At 34.8% G+C, this 19,663-nt stretch overlaps 1 protein-coding gene across 3 annotated transcripts in view; it reads right to left on the bottom strand.

The window, feature by feature from the left end:
* Window positions 1–19,663, bottom strand: part of DMD (dystrophin) — a 2,141,216-nt gene that overhangs the window by 535,520 nt on the left and 1,586,033 nt on the right. For all 3 annotated transcript variants that reach the window (XM_084869361.1, XM_084869360.1, XM_084869362.1), the window contains one exon: window positions 3,581–3,770. In XM_084869361.1, coding sequence (XP_084725487.1) covers window positions 3,581–3,770 — 190 coding nt within the window. The remainder of the gene's footprint in view (window positions 1–3,580; window positions 3,771–19,663) is intronic.

Raw genomic sequence — 19,663 nt, 5'->3', positions numbered from 1 at the left:
AAAGAAATTTTAAAGGCTTTCAGAGTATAATGAATCAGGTTAATTCCATTAAGTTCACATATTCTTCATAAAATGTGTATGCTTATAGAGCCCATGGATTATAATTATGGCTGGGAGAATTAAATATCCTATGAAGTAGATGACAAACAATAGTGAGAATCAGGTAGTCTAGTAAGAGCTGGAGGTGCCATATAGAGAATGACTGATAGACAGTATCAAAGAAAAACATATTTTGTGAAGGTTTTCCCTCCTCTGTTTCTATTCAGTAGCATTCATATAAAGTAAAAACATCACTGTTTTTGAGTGAACAGATATATTTGATCCACTGGGAAAGCTGTTTCTCTGGGTAGGCATTTGGAATGTTCTTTTCTTTAAATATGTAAGAACTATTTTTACTATATGGTAGTCCCCTGTTATTCCTGAGGATATGTTCTAAGGCTGCAGTAGATGCCTAAAATTGTGGATATACCAAAGTCTATATACACCATGTTATTTTCATACACATATACACATATGATAAAGTTTAATTTATGAATTAGGCACAGTAATATATTAACAACAATAACAATAATAAAATAGAACAATTATTATAATACACTTTAATGAAAGTATGTGAATGTAGTCTAAAAATATCTTATACTGTACTCATCTTTTCACTCAAAGGAATCACTTTATGGCTTCTCTTTGGCATATCAAAATTGCCAGGATCATCACTCTTATGCTTTGAAGCCATTATTAAATATAAAAAGGGTAATTTGAGCACAAGCACTGTGATACTATGACAGTCTATCTGACACCTAGATGACTACTAAGTGACTAATGCATGGGGAGCATCTATAGCATGGAGATGCTGGGAAAAGGAATGATTCACATTCTTGGGGTGGGGTGGTTGGAGTGAAATTTAATCATGCTTCTCAGAATGGTATACAATTTAAAAATTATAATTCTTTTATTTCTGAAAATTTACATTCATTATTTTTGGACCATGGATGAGCACAGGTAACTGAAACTGGATAAAGGGGGAGTACTGTACAGCAGGAACCAAACAATAATACTACCAGCTTCTTTTTTAAAAACTGGTTTTAGAGAGGAAGGGAGAGTGAGAGAGAAAAAAACAATGATGAGAATGAATCATTGATTGGCTGCCTCCTGCAATGCCCCACACTGGAGATTGAACCCACAACCTGGGCAGATGTCCTGACTAGGAATTGAACCTTGACCTCCTGGTTCATTCGTCGACACTCAACCACTGAGTCACACTGGCTAGCCACTACCAGCTTCTTGAAATGAAGTGAAAAGGCAAATGGTTAAACATTTTTCCTTTCCACATATCATATAAATTTCCTTTTGTTCAAGATTTAAAAATCATCTTCAGAGGGAAAAAAGAAAATACTTCCACTTAGCTTAAATAACTGAAATTGCTTGTAATCTCCTATGATATGTGGCTTTAGTTACTTTCAAAATTGGCACTTCCATTTGTTGCTTGTAAACTCCAGTATCTTGATTCAATTATCTCAGTTGACATGTACCATTAACAATAATCAAGAGTTTCAGTATTTTAGAGTTTTTACCTTAGTACCTCTAAATATTTCATCAAAAGACCATTATTGAGCCATCTAACTGACATCAGAGCTGGCTATAAAAGTCATTCCTATTCATAAAATGTAGTTTCAACCTCAGGCAACTGGTATTAATAGAAAACACAATATTAACTAAGAGGGAATGAGAAAATTTTCTGTTTTAAAATAATGTTGAAATCTTAGTCCTGCCATAGTACGGGAAAACAGTGTTTAAGATTTTTAGAGACTCTGGAGTAGTTTTATATGGTTTTAAGAATAAATACATTTTTATGAGTAATATAGCACAAGTGAAGAAAGTTTCATCAACATAATTTCCAACTGTATTTAAAACAGATCAGAAATCTAAACTCAAAATGTACTTTATTCTCCATTCTTCCAATATAGATAGGAAACATGGCAACTTTTTTCTTTAATGATACAGAATCTTACAGTTTCTCAAGATTAGGAGTTACAAATGAATTTTCATTGTATAGTAATGCAGATATAAATATAAAATGTATAGGTGATAGATGGATGTATATTTGCACTCAACCAGACTTAATCTCTAATTTAAGGGCTATTTTATTAAATTCCTGTTATAAAATTATTTTGAGTCACCAGAATATTTTTTATTTTTTTAAAGTAACCTGCTAGAAATTCCACTTTAAGTTTACTTTTTATTATAGCTAATGAAATTATGTGAATCTGTATAGTATTTATTAAAATTATAGGGTGGCTTTATGGGCATTTATATGGAGAAATTTTTATTTATGAAATGCTGTAAGTAAAATAAGTTACAGCATCACATTTTCTAACCATTTATTTAAGAGTGATCAAAAAAGTCTAACTTTGCATTGCTTTTACATTCTCAAGCCATGGGAGATATCTGCAAAGATAAAGTCAGATATTCTTCTAAACGAACTGCCGCTAAACGATCAAACTGATTCAACACACACTGTGGAAGGGCAAGTAGGGTCTGAGGAGAATGATAAAGCAAGAATGAAGACTTCAAGAAGTGATAAATTGCCACTGCCATCCACTCTATGCACCAGAACAGCAAAGTAGATCAAATATCAACTCAAAACAGAAAACAAGAACAACAAAAAGGGGGAGGAGAAAAGCGTTTGCTTATTATAATTTGATTTTGAAATTATTTTTCAACCTTGTGTATATGACTTTTTTTCATGATTTAAAAATATGAAACAAAGAGGCAAATGAAGTTAGTCCAAAAAATTGGTCATATTATTCTAACACTCCAAATTGTATTTGTGATAATAGTGAAGTTTGTACATCAAGCCAGAAAAGTCAACAATACATAACAAAACTCCATCATTGTTCAGGAAAATCATATCAGGTACTGAGAATAAACTTGAGCTGCAAAATATGATTCTCACCAAGACTTCATTAAACACAACTACCTTCTGCTTCTGCTTTCACAGTTTATGATATGAAATGTTATGGCAATTTTTTGTTTCTAGGAAAAACAATTGTTTGAAAATTGTATTATCATTAACTATGACAAATTTAGCCATCTCATTTTTTATTTTCACAGATCATGTTAGGAAGAGAGCTACAAAATGCCAGATTAGCATTTCAAAATGTATTTGAAAGTAATGAAGGGAAACTGATTAAGTTAGCAATGCTAAATAAAATAGACAATTCATACAGATGCTTTCCCTGTAAGATATTAAATAAACACTCAAATTGGCAACTTTTCCAATTTAATAAACCAACCCCTAATTTCTTTCTCTGAGGAATTTCTCCCTGACCAAAGCTCTGGTTTTATGTGCAAGTTTTTCTTTTTGTTGTTGTTGAAAATATGTACTATTTAGAAGATCAGGTTGTTAAATGAAATAGTAATGACTCTCCCTTCTCCCTGTGCCTTTCTCCTTCTTGCACAAATGTTTAAATATATCAGGCCATGAAAATATTTTGTCCCCAGCATATCAGTTACAAGGACAAACGCCGAGAATGGTTCAATCAGATTCACAAAAGTGCTAAAGTAGACATGCTTGACTTACTTGCCATTGTTTCATCAGCTCTCTTACTCCCTTGGAATCTTCTAGGAGCTTTTCTTTATGGGTAGCATCCTGTAGGACGTTGGCAGTGGTTTCAGCTTCTGTAAGCCAGGCAAGGAACTTCTCCAGGTCCAGGGGGAACTGTTGCAGTAATCTATAAGTTTCTTCCAAAGCAGCCTCTCGCTCATTCACTCTGCAAAGGAACAAATATTCAGATGCAATTCTCAAATATCTGAATGGTGCACCCAGAGAACCCCATAAAAAGACATGGCTAAAGGGACTAAACTGTATACCGTATTTTCCAGCATATAAGACAACCCCTAATTTTACAGTTAAAACAGGTTTAGACCTATATTCACTGTATAAGACTACCCCCCACTTCAAAGAAAAGACTTAATTTGCCATCAAGATCTGCAGGTAATTTTTGTGCAATTTTGGTCTTTTGCCCCCAATTTTCGGTTGACTTTTTTTCATTTCAAAAGTCGTCTTATACGCCGGAAAATACGGTATATAAACTGGGTAAGTTGTTGTTAAAGCTCCTCTTAAAAGAAACAACTAGAATAGTGTATGTATACACACACATTTGTTTACACGCGCGCACGCGCACACACACACACACACACACACACACACACACACACAAATGTGTGTGTATATACATACTAGAGGCCCATTGCACAAAATTTGTGCAGTAGGGTGTGGGGGGAGTCCCTCAGACCTGCCTGCACCCTCTCATGGTCTGGGAGCCCTCAGGGGTCATTGTTAGCGCTCTCTTGGAGGCAGGAGTTCTTGCCACTGCTGCTGTGCTTGTCTGCTGTGAGCCCGACTTCTGGCTGAGTGATGCTCCCCCTGTGAGAGCACACTGACCACCAGGGGGCAGCTCCTGCATTAAGTGTCTGCCCCCTGGTGGTCAGTGCATGTCATTGCGACTGGTCATTCCACTGTTTGGTCAATTTGCATATTAGCCTTTTATTATAGAGGATATTTAGATTTTGAAAGTTCATATATGAACTCTCAAAATGTTGTTTAACTTTCTAGGTTTTACTAATTAATTTTGAGAGTTTATTTTATTTTTTCAAAGTGTATGTTAATATGCTATAAAAGTTTGAGCTGATCTTTATATGTAAAACCCTAAAATCCCTACACCATGCTTATCTTTGATATCACCTGAGGCAGAAACCAGGATTGGATAGGCCAGGAGGAAAGTCAAGATTTTGTAAAACTAGAATAGAAAGTAGAATGCTGGATGAAAAAAGAGAAGGGGATTGGAGGAAAAAGGAAAACAAAAGACTAACAAGTAGAAAAATAACAACTTTCATAGAAAGCTCTGTGCAGAATATTATTTTGTGTAACACTTGCTATGGTGTCTTAATAGTTTTAACTATTGTGTTGGCTTTATATTTCATTACCTGTTTGTCATATAATCGAGAATATTTTCCAAAAGAAAAATTTATGTGTAATGGAAAAGTTAGAGCTGGATAAACAGACAGATCTGGATTTAAATCCCAATATTTCCTGCCTACTGTGTGATAGGGAAGGTTACTTAACCTCTCTTATTTCTTAGTTTCTCATCTGAAGTACATATGGCTATGATGAGAATGAAAATACAATGTCTGTAAAGCCTCACAAGTTATCTAGTTACACATTATAGTCATTCAAAAGTGTTAATTTCCTCTGCCTACACCCCATTCTCTCACTTCCTCTAGTCCTTTAGAGGGAATAAACCACATTCCTTGACAAAAAAAAAATTCTACAAAAGAATTATTCACATTTCCTAAAATATATACAATGCAAGTATTGTGGGTACACACACATACCCTCAGTAAACATCTACATAATAATAGCTTGGGAGGTAAAATTGCCTTAGGCGGTAACAATCCCAACTAAAAAGATTCAGGTAAATTTTGTCTGCAATGAGGGAATTAGTATTCTATTTCAATGCTGTATTTGCCTTCCATTACCACACAAACACTTTCTGGGATTCAACATAAACTGAAAATGGATTTTAAAAAATTGAACATTTGAATATGATACACATTGCTTGTTAAGATGTGATTGTCAATAATTATGCAAAATTGCAATTTATTTCAGCAACAACTTTATCATGGGATGTGCAAACCAGGCAATAAACAACTCCTGCCGAGCTAGCGGCAGCAAAGTCCCCGGAAGAGCTGTTTATTCATCATGGGTGAAGTTTTTGCTGAGCATACAGTCTTCTACAGTGTCATTTCGGCACTCACACTGGAGAAAAATCTTCTGTCTGCATTAACTGGTGGAGGGTAGAATAGGTTTATGAGGATGTAGCTATTGGAAAAAAGGAAGCATTGCACTAAGCTATTTATCAACTCCTAAATAAACTTTAATATTGCACAGCTGAAAGGTAGCTTAGTGGGCTGGTTAGGGAAATCAGTTAAACCTCGTGTAGTTCCAGGGCTTCCCTGGACTTCTGGGTCCTTGCTTCACTAGTTTTCAGGCACACTCTCAATGTAGGGAGAAAGATCCAAATGGTTGTTTATCTTTTAATTTAGTATGATTTAAAATTCAGAACCATTGCTACAGCAAAAGATTCTTCATGTTACAATTGTACAGGTTGCAGCACATGTAACTGCTGATGTTGGAGCATTTCTGGCTCCAAAGGCAGCAATTTCATCCAGTTCAAGCTACTATTTCTAGGTTGGCTTATGCATTAGAAATCACCAAGACTTACTCCATAACTAGCCCCAAATTTGGGATAGAAATATGTTGTCCTATTCCAGAAGAAAAATACAGAAGTAAATACCGACATATTTTTGAACATACTCTAATTTCACACCAAATAAAAAGACAGTATGAAAGTCTCATGGCAGAGTGAAGCTCAGAGAATTAGACACCATGCATTTTTTTATCAGCTTCATTTTCACGATGAGCTGCACTTGGTGCATCATACCTCTTCTTGTTCTTAAACTTGAAACACCACTTACCCTCTGCTTCCAGAGAAAGTAACCAGTAAATAACTTTGAGTTCTTTGTAAAACATAATGCACATAAATCAGATGAAAGGGTTCTACTGAGACAATGAGATTTCCAGCCAAATCCTACCAGCGAGTTTGCTGCTTTGTAAATTAGGCCTTTAGGGAAGAACAGTAACTCTTTCAGGACAGTAAGGCATCGTTTTCCTAAACAACACCCTTATGGTTTGAAATACTGACAACATCAGGCTGAGTATTTTCCAATTTGGAAAATATGTTTAAAAATTCAGTGGCAGCAACAGCAGGCCACTTCAGTCATGGGCAAGGTTGTTGTTTCCTGTTTGTGTGGGAATTTTAAGGCTGCATCCTTTCTCCTGAGGTCAGACCATGTACACTGAATTCCTAAGTTTTCATTGTGCCAAGTCAAGACCAGAAACAAGTCAAGGGTACACGTATGCTATATTTGTGCATTTAATGGCTCTGAATGTACTTTTTGTCTGTAGCCATGTAGCTTGAAATGGCTTATATTATAAAAAATGTAAACATTATGAGAATCATAAAGAAATTTTAAAAATGCCTTAGAGTAAAACTAAACATCTTAAACTTGGATTATTTTGTAAATTCCTATCTAGATTATCAAATTATAGACCATGAAGAAAATTTGGCTGAATGTTAAATGTAACAATGACTAGATATCAGAAGTAGTAACGATGCTTTACCAATATAATCTACTGTATTGGTTATGTACTATTTACATAACAAATTTTAATCCTCAGCTATTTCAACTTTAGAATGTATGAAAATAGCTAAGAATTTGATGGAGTATGGAATGGTATGGTGCCTTCAAAAGGTTTTCTATCCCTTCATAAGGGCATCATCTACCATCCTTAGTATGTAAACATGGGCAGTATGGTACAGTGGTTCCCTAATTGTGGCCCACAGACCAGCAGCATGAGCATCATCTGAGAACTTAATAGAAATGTTAATTCTCAAGCTCTACCCTAAACCTACTAAATCAGAAACTCTGAGTGTGGCATCCAGCAAGTTATGCTTCAACAAGCCTTCCAGGTAATTCTGATAGTCTACAGCTTGAGAATCACTGCCACTGCAGACCAAACTTGAACTACTGGTACAGTGGGAGCTGTGCTGAGCTGTCAGCCCCCTTTCAGAACTTAAATATATTTTGCACTAATTTCTAGGAAAGTTGCTGGAGGTAGCATGTACCCAATGACTGATTAATGTGTGGACTATAAAAACCTGGCCCCCTTGCTCCAACTCAATTCTGTAGGGGAGGGCAGACCACAGGAGGGGAGAACGGATGTTGTAGTTATAGCTTCATTGAAGCCCAGCTTCTCCTTCTGCCCTATTCTACTTCCTTCCCCTTCTTCCCCTTCACAAGTGGGAATTCTGAGAGCACTCTCCTATGAAATTCCGCATATTAATCACTTTATAAGACACTGCCTTCTCAAGAACCTGAATTGTCACACTATTAAGTCTTTCAAAAATATACTTGCCTAAGATATGTATGTGGATAAATATACAACCACTTGCACAGATTGTGGTCTCAAAGGGAGACAGGATGGAGGACTGTCACACTCAGCAATGGGTCTGAAGAGCTACTGCATCTCTGGTTGCATTATTACCAATTAGAAGTACTAGTAAAAATCTACTGGAAGGGGAAAGTGCTGGAGCTAGAAAGCTTACTACAACCCTGTACCTGCCCAAGAAGGTGCCCATCCAGAGACAATTCTATATAAGGGGGAGGATCACAGAAGACATGTCTTTAGCATCTCCATTTTCCTTTTAAGAACTTATGATCAACATGGCAATCAGATAAGTAATACTTAGATCTGTCACTAAACATAAAAACTTGTTCATGTGTACATACACTCACATGTCATAGTATCTCTGAATAAATCTCTAAGAATCTAGATTTTCTATTAAGTTGACTATCATCAATTTCTTATGATCAACCTAATACATAAAAAGCAAAGGAGAAAAGGGAAATTTACTATTTTCCAAAGTAAGGCTGAAAAGCTTAATATATAGATATTCCATTATTAGCTACATAGATGGACAATACTTTATCAGTATACTGCATTTCAGGATTTTATATGTATTATATATTACATGTCGATAGAAACAAACACATTCAATATTTTTAGGAAAATAAGGGTCAATCTTATATAGAAGGCTAGTTTTTCCAGGTGGTTCTGTGTGAGAAATGGGGAAATTGACATAATTCATTCTTGTAAATAATACACTTCCATCTGGGCCCTGGTATTGTCCAGTAACCAAATAAAATGCTTTGAAACTTTCTTTCCTTGTTTATTTTCATTTTAACCACTATCATATCCTATGATATTTGTAGGGGTGATCATATCCCCCTTTTTTTGTTTATTATAGATCAGAATGAATGAGCACCTTAGCTTAAGAACAAAAAATTTCTAGCTATGTCAAATAGCACTCATAGAACCAGGGTTAATCTGAAGTTCAAATTATCTGTAAGCATAACTCTGTACTGGTTTGCAAGTAAGTAAATTACACTTTGATTTTTTTGGTAAATAACTTTGTATTGTATTTGAAAGAAGCAGCTAAAATTTTATTACCATGGCTATACAGCAGTTTGTAGAAAGGATCCAGCAATTCTATTAGTAATTTGTACTAATTAGCCGGAAGAACCCAAACAAACTCCAATAATGCTTGGACTAGCATTTCATTAATTCATTTTCTGGCAACAAATCTAAGACTGTGGCTTTGATGCTGGGTAGTACTCAGGGAGTCGAAAGGCAGGGCCTCAACCCCATCTAGGTCCTTGTCATGGAACAGGAAGTAATTCGAAAGCATGACAGAAAGATTTAGCAAAGCACAGTAAATTTATTGAAGCGATAGTATGCACTCAAGAAGTGAGAGTCGGTGACTTGGAGAACTAGATGCACCAATAATAGTGTCTGGGTGGAAGGTTTTTATTAAATATAGGCAAGGGGGCATAGGGTAGTCCTCTCCTTTTGATGTTGATGGGGTGACTGCCTACGTGAGCTGTCCTTGTTTCTCCTCTCCAGATAGGAATTTCTTTTTGGTCTTCCCAATTATAGTAAATTGGGGAGGGGAATTAGGGGAACAGATGGTCAGTGACAGTCTTGTCTGTGGTGTTTCAGCCAAGATAGCAAAGGGGAGGGGTAGAGCTTGACGCCTTTGTTCCCTATTCCAACTTTCCTGCCTCAGCTTTATCTGTTTTGGACAACATCTACCTAGAAATATGGCTATAGAAGGGTTGTGGCACTGGATGTTTCTCTTTTTTCCTCTGTTATAGAACCGTGAAATAAGAAATATCCTCCGTCCTTTTAATTTAACTATTGACCTAGGGTGAAAGATGCAGGCTCTAAGGTAGAACACAGGAAATAAATTAAAAAATTTTAACAGCCATATAGCAGCTCTAAGTGTTTTAAAACTTATTCAGACTTATTCTTTCATTATTTCACAAGATATCCCCCCCCTTTTTTTTCCAGATCTACAAGCTGCTACTGTTTTTTTTTGTTGTTGTTGTTGTTGGTTTTTGTGTTTTTTTTTTTTTAATTTGGTATGCTTCCAGTTGGATATTTCATTTCATCCCAATGAATTCAACCTCTATACAAATGATCTGTAAATCTGAACCTCATTATTATTTCCACATGTTTAGCAACATCTCATTTATTGGGCCAGCCATGCTTCTTTTCTATATGTATTATGTGTCAGGATTTAAGTTAGGTGATGGTGACATAAATGTCAATGAGACCATTGACATTAGCATTGAATATATTTAAGTCTGGTAAAAGAGACAGATAGGTAAACATTTAACTACAGTTACAATATGATTAGGGCTCTAATTCACCTGGATTCATGCATCACCCTATGAACTGCAATATCAAATTGCCTAATAAGTGATAAATCTCTTTTGAAAGGTTTTTTGGCCTTTTTCTATAAAAGGAATGGAGATAATTTAGCTGGACTTTTTCTTAAAACACAATAAGGGATGATCATTAAACACTTGCCTAATTGAATTGATTTTCACAAAAATAAGAAACATTTTTAGATATATGATACAGGTTATCACTGGTTTCATTTTGCTGTTGAAAAGGTTGATTCTGAGAGAATAATAATGACTTTCTCAAGGTGGCACACCAGTAAGTGGCAGAATTGAGATTACTACCTAAATCTTGAGTCTTAGAAAATAAGTTTTCCTTATTTTTTGAAAATAGACATCGCTATCCACTCCCTTCTGATATATTAATTGTAGTAAAAGCAAGAAAAGTACAGGGAAGGTTATGCTACTGAATCATATTCTTCATTTTGGAGCACAAATTTACCTTTTTGTTACTTTACCATAAGGAGGGTCATTGAAACATAAAAATCTATACACAAATAAATACACATGCAAAGATATTCTCCAATACTAACTATTGCAGACAGATCTAGCTGGTCTTCGCTTCAAAACAAACAAACAAAAATCCATTTTTAACGCAAATTTGCTGGTTTGCTGTTCACTGACTTAGGAATTAACGAGGTTTTCATCCCCTCTTCTTGAGGTCTGGTACTAAATTACTCTAACTCTCCAGAGTTAATTGGAAACCACGACCTAAATGTTCCCCAAGTATTGCTGATTAGTTCTCAGAAAACTCATTCCCATCTTTCGTCACCCCAGACAACACAGGATGACTTTTTAACACGTGCAGAAGCAACACACTTGCAGGAAAAATAGATTAGTTTTCGAAAGATAAACCGCAGCTTTGAAGCTATCTGTTTAAAGTTCCTTCAATGATACAGACATTTTAGTAAAAAAAAAAAATCACCTGGACTTAGATAATAAGCATGCATAAGCATTATCAGTCATGGAAAGAAAATTTAAAATACATACTCTATCACTTTAATATTTTTACTCTATGAATATTTTTAAAATCGATATTTGCACATTATATCATTGGAGAAACAACCATAATTATATATTTTCCTTAAAATCATTATGACATTTTTGAAAAGAAAATATTAGGAGATAGCAGTAAAAAAATCTACTTTCTATTATCTGCATTACTCATTTCCTTTGATTTGTGTTTTTAGCTTATATCACAGAAAAATGAGATGATAAAAGAAATGTACAAAATAGTATGAACAGCTTAAGTATTCAAGCATATCTATATATCTATCTATATCCCTAACTAGGATTGTTAACAAATAAATTACCCTCCTTTAATGTAAGGTGTGCACTTTATATTTTCTTTCTTTTTTTAATATGTTTTATTGATTTTTTACAGAGAGGAAGGGAGAGGGATAGAGATAGAAAGAGCTAGAAACATTGATGAGAAGGAAACACCTATCAGCTGCCTCTTGCACACCCCCCACTGGGGATGTGCCAACAAGCAAGATACATGCCCTTGACCGGAATCGAACCCAGGACCCCTCAGTCTGCAGGCCAGTGCTCTATCCACTGAGCCAAACCGGTTTTGGCCACTTTATATTTTCTACTGATACAATACCTAAAGGTACTCTTTGGGAAATTTACAAAAATAATGTTGGGAGTAACTAATTATATTTGGTTTGATTCAAATACAGAGACACAAATTACTATTCTGGATATTTATAAAACTGTAAAAAAATCTTTAGAAAAATGCAGTTATACTACCTTCCAGATAAATAAAAACAGATTAGGGTTGGGCTTATAGTTAGACATAATTTCTACTCTAAATAAGTTCTCACCCTAGCTGTTTTGACTCACTCAGTGGATAGAGCGCTGGCCTGCGACCTGAAAGGTCCCAGATTTGATTCTGGTCAAGGGCACATGCCTGCCTTGTGGGTTCGATCCCCAGTGGAGGACTTGCAGGAGGCAACCAATCCATGATTCTCTCTTATCATGGATGTTTCTATCTCTCTCTCCCTCTTCATTCCTCTTTGAAATCAATAAAAATATATTTTAAAAATAAATAAATAAATTCTCAATAATTTGTATAATGTAATTTTTTTATCACTAGCAGTGTAAATATCTATAAAGGTATATTTCCTAACATTAATAGCTAGATTGGGTCGTTATCTCTACATTTGTCTTCACTCATATGATACTTGTCTTTCTCTGGCTGGCTTATTTCATTTAGCATAACATTCTCCAGGTCTATTCACGCTGTTACAAAGGTAAGATTTCCTTTTTTTGTACAACCAAGTTGTATGCCATTGCGTAACTGTACCACAGCTTTTTGAGTCCACTCATCTACTGATGGGCACTTGAGCTGTGTTCAGTTCTTAGCTATTGTAAATAACATTGCTGATGAGCATAGGGATGCATATATTCTTTGGAATTAGTGTCTTGAGATTCTTTGGACATATTTCCAGAAGTGGAATTGCTGGGTCATGAGGTAGTTCCATTTTTAATTTTTTGAGGAAACACTTTGCTGCTTTCCACTGTAACTGACCTAATCTGCATTTCCTTCAACAGTGCATGAGGGTACTCTTTTTCTCCACATCCTCACCAGCACTTGTTGGTTGGTGATTTATTTATGACAGCTATTCTGACAGGTGTAAGGCAATATCTCTTTGTGGTTTTAATTTGCATCTCTCTGGTGATTAACGACATTGAGCATCTTTTCATATGTCTATTGGCCATCTGTATGTTCTCTTTGGAGAAGTGTCTATTCAGGTCCTTTGCCTGCTTTTCAATTAGATGGCTTATTGTTTTGGTGTTGAGTTGTAAAAGTTCTTTATAAATTTTGTATATTAACCCTTGTCAGATGTATCATTCACGAATATGTTATCCCATTTAATGGGTTGTCTTTTTCTTTTGTTGATGGTTTCATTTGCTGTGCCAAAACATTTTAGTTTGATGTAGCTCACTCATCTATTTTTTTATTTTATCTTCTCTGCAGAGATATATCAGAAAAATATTGCTATGAGAAATTACTGTGATTTTATCTTTTGATTTTTTCCCTTGATCTCATTGTTAAGCCATTCACTGATTTAGTAACATGTTATTTAGCCTGCATGTCTAGGTGTATTTTTCAGTGTTTTTCTTTTGATTGATGTTTAGTTTCATACCATTAAGGTCAGAGAAGATGCTGGATATGATTTCAATCTTTTAAAATTTATTTAGACTTGTCTTATGACACAGTCTATTGTTCTTAAAAACTTACAAATCAAAGTTATTTCTTTGTGTGAGTTGACTGATTAAATAATACACTATTCTTCAGTTACATCTAAGGTGTTTAAAAATGATAATAAGCAACTCTGTGACCAGAATTGTGCTTTGCTTTGTAGAAGCATAGATATTAAATATTTGGAGCTTGTATCTTTCATCAAGTTTTGTACTAGCAGTGAAAATAAAATAGTGGACTATTTCACTAGGCAATATGCTACATTTAATATTCAATGACTTAATTTCTACTCTAACATGAAAACCTACTTTCTTTAGAAATTTTAAAATGCATTTCTGCAAAGAATTTTAATTCAATTTATTTTTTAGGTGCATTGCTAAAACAGAGGGCACAATAAACAAATTCCGTCAAAATTAATCTACTACTTTGGTAAATTTTCTGATTGCCTATAAGTTTGATCATGGTCCAGAGATATCATGTACTGAAAGGACCTTATAATTTATTCTGTCCAGGCACCCATTTGGCTCTGTCACCTAATGTACTCATACTTTCCCTGCTTTGTATTACCCACAGATTTGAATGGGCATCATCTCTGTAGCTCCTCTCATATTCTGTCAACATCCAATGTGGAAGGGAAGAGAAAAGAACCTTGTAATATAGCACCAGGGATCTTCCTTCAGTATTTGATACTGATCTATTCATCAATATCCTTTGTATAAAAGCATGAAAATAGTTTCTAAACTATCCAGTTTATCTTGCATCTAGCCAGTATTTCTCCTACTTATTCACAAGAATATAATGAAAGACCAGGTCAAATACCCTGATGAAATGCAAATAGACTGATGCATTTTTCTTATCTTCCATTCTAAAATTTCTCAATGCAAAAAATTATTTTTGCCTCAAATCTAGAGATACTATAGGTTTTATTTATCTCTACATATGCATCTGTGTTCGTTTTACTAAATTACCTAGCTGATCTCTTCAAGAAGTAGGTTCATATTTCTCTTACAGCTTCCATCTAAGTAGCACTCATCATTTTAAATGTCTCGAGGAGTTACATTATCTCCTGTGATGTTTATATAGAATTTAACTGCATTTGTCAACCTCCAGTTTGAAGGCAATTAATATAGCCACGGGAGGGATGTCATCATCTTTTTGAAGAGACTATGCCACTCAATAAAGGTGATGGAAATAGATTATAACTGCAGTGATAATCACAGAATTTTAAAAGACTGCTAGACAATCTAGTAGATGTTTAATGTGTGTACATTTCATTCAGCCTTGAGAAAATGGCAACTCTATGGTTCTCAGAGAATGTTATTCATTAATCCTCAGGTCAGTTTTTGCCTAGAAAAAAAAATTAGCCACTTTTATGGACCACACAACATAGCCTTTCTGGAAATTGAGGGAGGATGGTTAACTAACAGTGATTGAAGAGTGCCATTAGCATTTTATAGGCGGTCACTGGAGATGGGGGACTTTGAGCACAATGAAGAACTGTCTCAAGTCCCATGGCACATTTGCATGTACCACTGGGCACTCATATAAAGGGAAATACTGTTTATTAACATTTGAACCTAGAACCTTCCTCAATTTTACATATGGCCAAATACTTTTGTCAAGATTTCATACACATTGAATTTTTCAGAAATGCAACTAACTGCCATGGAAATCCAAGGACAATTTTACTTTGTGTTGTTTAGAATTTTGTCAAGATTCGTTGGCACTTTGGAAAAACTGGTGTCACTCTGCATTTGTTGATACTGCATTCATAGTGAAATCATTTCAAAACTTCACTTGTGTTCTAGTTTGATCCTGATGGAATAATTGCATACTGAAATACACATGATTTCATTATAAATGACTCTTACTTCTCTAAAATTAAAGTCAGGGCATACTTTTAAAAAAAAAATATGTCTATAGGTTAGGTATATTTTCTACAAATTTTGGTTTATGATAGTAAAGTGGGTGTTACAAAGTATTCGCTCTAAGGAAAGAAAGGGATGACATTGGATCTGAGGAGGTTGAAAACCACTGATACAGAGCTATAGGGAAATTTCAAAATGAAGGATATTATACTGCAAAGAAATATAATTTTAGGAAATAATTAGGATATTTTCCTCCCTGTGTGTCCAATCCCTGATCTCTACAGCCCCATAGATAACTGAATCACATTTTAAAAATTGCTCTATTTTACAGCCAGCTGTGACTACCGGTGAACCAGAGGTCTATTTCATATACGAACCTGAATTAAAAACAGCCAGCCCTTTAGTCAGTTCAGACCCACATTCTTGATTACATTTGACATAATAATCATCATCATATCTTAAGACTCAAATCAGCCTGACAGTGCTCTACTCAGGGCTGCTTCTCCCAATTAGTTGAAAATTGCAGCCCTGTTCATCTTCTAGGGAATAAGTTTACATTTACAATTTTGCTGTAGTGAAATGCAGCAAACTATGGAAAGAGCAAATCAACTTTCTAACTTATACAGTAATATTTTAAGTTCACCTAACTCTGGTAAATCTGTTTTGACAGGAATGAAAAAGTATACACATTTTAGTATAACTTTTAAAAAAATATACAAAGCTTAAGATAACTAGAGTTTAGATCAGAAAGGAAAAATAAGCAAATACGGTGAACATTTTTATAAATTGTTTCCAAAATGAGAGTTTTTAGAAGAGAGTCTTTTATGTAAAAGATATGTCAAAAATAATATGTAATTAATGGATAGGTGCATATCATTTGAAAACAAAAACTGAGTATATATCAAGGGTCCATTTACAATAAGAGGCTAAGATGAGAACTGTTTGTTTCACACAGTGTCATTCATCATATCTGGTTTAACATTAATTATGCCTAGATTTCTAAGGGAAAAATAATCAAGGATATTTTTGTACTTTTGATTTCATTGATGTTGATAACTTTCTATCCAGATCAAGGCAGTTTTCAGACACTATGGGGAAAAATTGAACAATGGCAAGTTAGCCTCACTTCATGGCAGTATTCCAGATGGCTGTGCTAAAGATTTGCTGAGAACAGTGCCCTTCTGTGCCATTTTCTAAATGCATAACAGCAGAGAGTCAAAAGAAAGAAATATACAGATGAAACAAAGAGGAGTCTAGAAAAGCAGGAAAATACTGAGGAGGAGAACTGGAAAAACAAAAATATTCTGGAAGGAGCTAAAGTACAAGGTATTTATTTGCCACTGGGGATGGAGGAATATGTGGACAGGAAAGAAGTATATAAGACCTGACAAAGTGCAAGAGCCCATGGGAAGGAAACAAATGCCAAAAATAGTAGAGAAACACGAAGGTTGAGGTGGAGATAAAAATGAATAAGGAGGGAGGAAAAGTTGGGGACAGGAGCATAGGAGAGGTGATAGAAATAACAAATAAGAAAGGAGGCATGGAAGGGGAAATGTTTCTTTGAGTTTTATTTTTCTCAAGCATCCTTATTCACCCCATGCTGAACATTTCTTCTGAGATACCACATTGTGAATATCCTTAATTTATGTATACACTTAAAGAAGAAATATTTATTTTTCTTATAGTATAATTATATTTATATGGGATTTAGGGTAGATTTTAAAGTCTGGTTCTTCATGCAAGTTTTAATTATTTTGTAGGAAAGTCAAGAGTGTTAAAACACATGATTGTTCATCTGCTACATATACCATAATCTAAATTAATTTTATTCAAATTTTCACAGTATGCATTATTGAATAAAAAGATAATGTTTAGCCCGACTGGTGTTGCTCAGAGGTTGATTCCTGATCAGGGCACATGCCAGGGTTTTAGGCTTGATCCCCAGCAAGGGGCCTGCAGGAGGCAGCCCATTGATGTTGATGTTTCTCATCTATGTTTCTCTTCTCTTCTCTTCTCTTCTCTTCTCTTCTCTTCTCTTCTCTTCTCTTCTCTTCTCTTCTCTTCTCTTCTCTTCTCTTCTCTTCTCTTCTCTTCTCTTCTCTTCTTCTCTTCTCTTCTCTTCTCTTCTCTTCTCTTCTCTTCTCTTCCCTCCCCTCCCCTTCCCCTCCCTCCCCTCCCCTCCCCTTCCCCTCCCCTCCCCTCCCCTTCCCCTCCCCTCCCCTCCCCTCCCCTTCTCCCCTTCCCTTCCTTTTCCTTCCTTCCCTTCTCTTCTCTCTCTCTCTCTCTCTCTCTCTCTCTCTCTCTCTCTCTCTCTCTCTCTCTCTCCCTCTCTTTACTCTCTTTAAAATCAATAAAAAAATATTAAAAATATGACGTTTAATGCTCCTTAATGTATTAATTGATGTCGTTCCCCTTTAGAATTAGTCAACAATCTAAATATTGTGAGCAACATTTCCAAAGATTCTGTTCTCTTTTAGAAAACAAAGTTCCCATTTTCTGTTGTTGGAGTAATTAAATCTTTTAAGAGATTTTTTTTTACCTTTAGAAAAATAAAAAGTCCTCATGCAAGCCAAAATTCTTTAAAATTATCCAGAAAAAGGTATATATTCACATTTTTAAAAACTTCAGAGTTCACTGCTATGAATATGAGGAAGTTAATATACATAGCAAAGTTCAGCAAATGTAATCAGAGATGAGCTCTGATAATAAAATCCACATATTTCATTTTCTCATATTACCTAAGAGAGTTTTTTTCCAAATCCTAGCATACACGAATCATAAGAAAATTCAATTAAATATCCTTTGAGTGACAACTACTTCCTTTAAATTATGGATACTAAGTTGTAAACCACCTGGCTCATTCTTGTACTAGCATGATTTTTCAAAATAAAAAATGCTATTTAGATACTGTCACTTAAATAATCCTTAATGATTAACCAACTGATTTGCTTTAGTCGGTTTCAATATGCTAGTGACATTGATAATGGCATAACATTTAAAAATCCCACTCAAGTAGATCACTTAACAATTTGGCTGATTCCCTATTAATGTTCACATAAGTGTAGCTATGAATTGTATTTTGCTAGCCACAGAATGAGACTTAATTTTTCTCCAATCCCGATTTTGCTCTATGAGTCCTAAGAGTGCAAAGAAATAAAGTTTACCACATCAAAAGCAGGGCAAGGACATTTCATTTGGAAATATCCATGAATATCATCTCTGAAAGCTTAATTGACACAGGATGAGGCCATGCATCTAGGGAAGATGAATACCACTCAGAATGACTGTGCTTCCAAGTTTGATCTGACTATCTGTTCACTTCTTGCTATAAATCAAATTGTTGAATTTAATTTAAAAAATGTCACAGTGATTACTTAGGATATCACTGGCTCCCCAAGCAACTTAATGTTGAACTCAGCTCTTCCACTTCCCTGCTGTGATGACAAAAAAATATGGTCAGAATTTATTGGTTCTCCCCAGAAACTACTGTGCATGTCACTCATGCACTCTCTTTCCTCAATAAATGGTATCAGTAGAAAAAAAATGATTTGTGGATAAACTGCTATTTTTCTTTTTCCATATCTTATTTATAACATTAAAATCATTTTATAACTAAGTACTAAGTTTATTAATTAGAATTATTTTAGAAAAAGAAAGGCATTATCTATAGGTGAAAGATTAGCTCATCATATAAACTGTATAAACTGCATAAACTGAGAATTTCTGATGGGCACCAACATTTCTGGTTTTTCATTTGAAAATATAAACATAATAATTTCCTCCACCTCATCATTTTTGCCCTACAGCATATATTTTTAAAGTAGCTCTTAAAACTTAGAACATAGTGCAATTATTTGTATCTTCATGAAAAAGTGATGGGATCAAAATAAAAGTATTGGTGTACCATTGGTGTTAGAACTAATAAAACTGCATATTAGTTTTGTGAGTGGAAGATATATTCAGGAGAATAGTGTTCACCATTTCCAACATCTATTGCTGTACATGGAAAAGAGTGAGTGTTTAATTTTTACTGAAGCAATCTATAATAATAAAAATGTAGTATGCAAATTGATTAAATGGCTGAACAGTGGAATGACTGTTTGGACAACCTTCCAGAAAACCTTTCAGCTAGGACAGTGTGGGCTTCGAAGGCCTAATA

This window comes from Pipistrellus hanaki (genome assembly GCF_964339955.1).
Source record: "Pipistrellus hanaki genome assembly, chromosome: X".
Lineage (NCBI taxonomy): Eukaryota > Metazoa > Chordata > Mammalia > Chiroptera > Vespertilionidae > Pipistrellus > Pipistrellus hanaki.
Note: the sequence above shows the minus strand (reverse complement) of the source record. Positions and strands in the feature narration are given on the sequence as shown.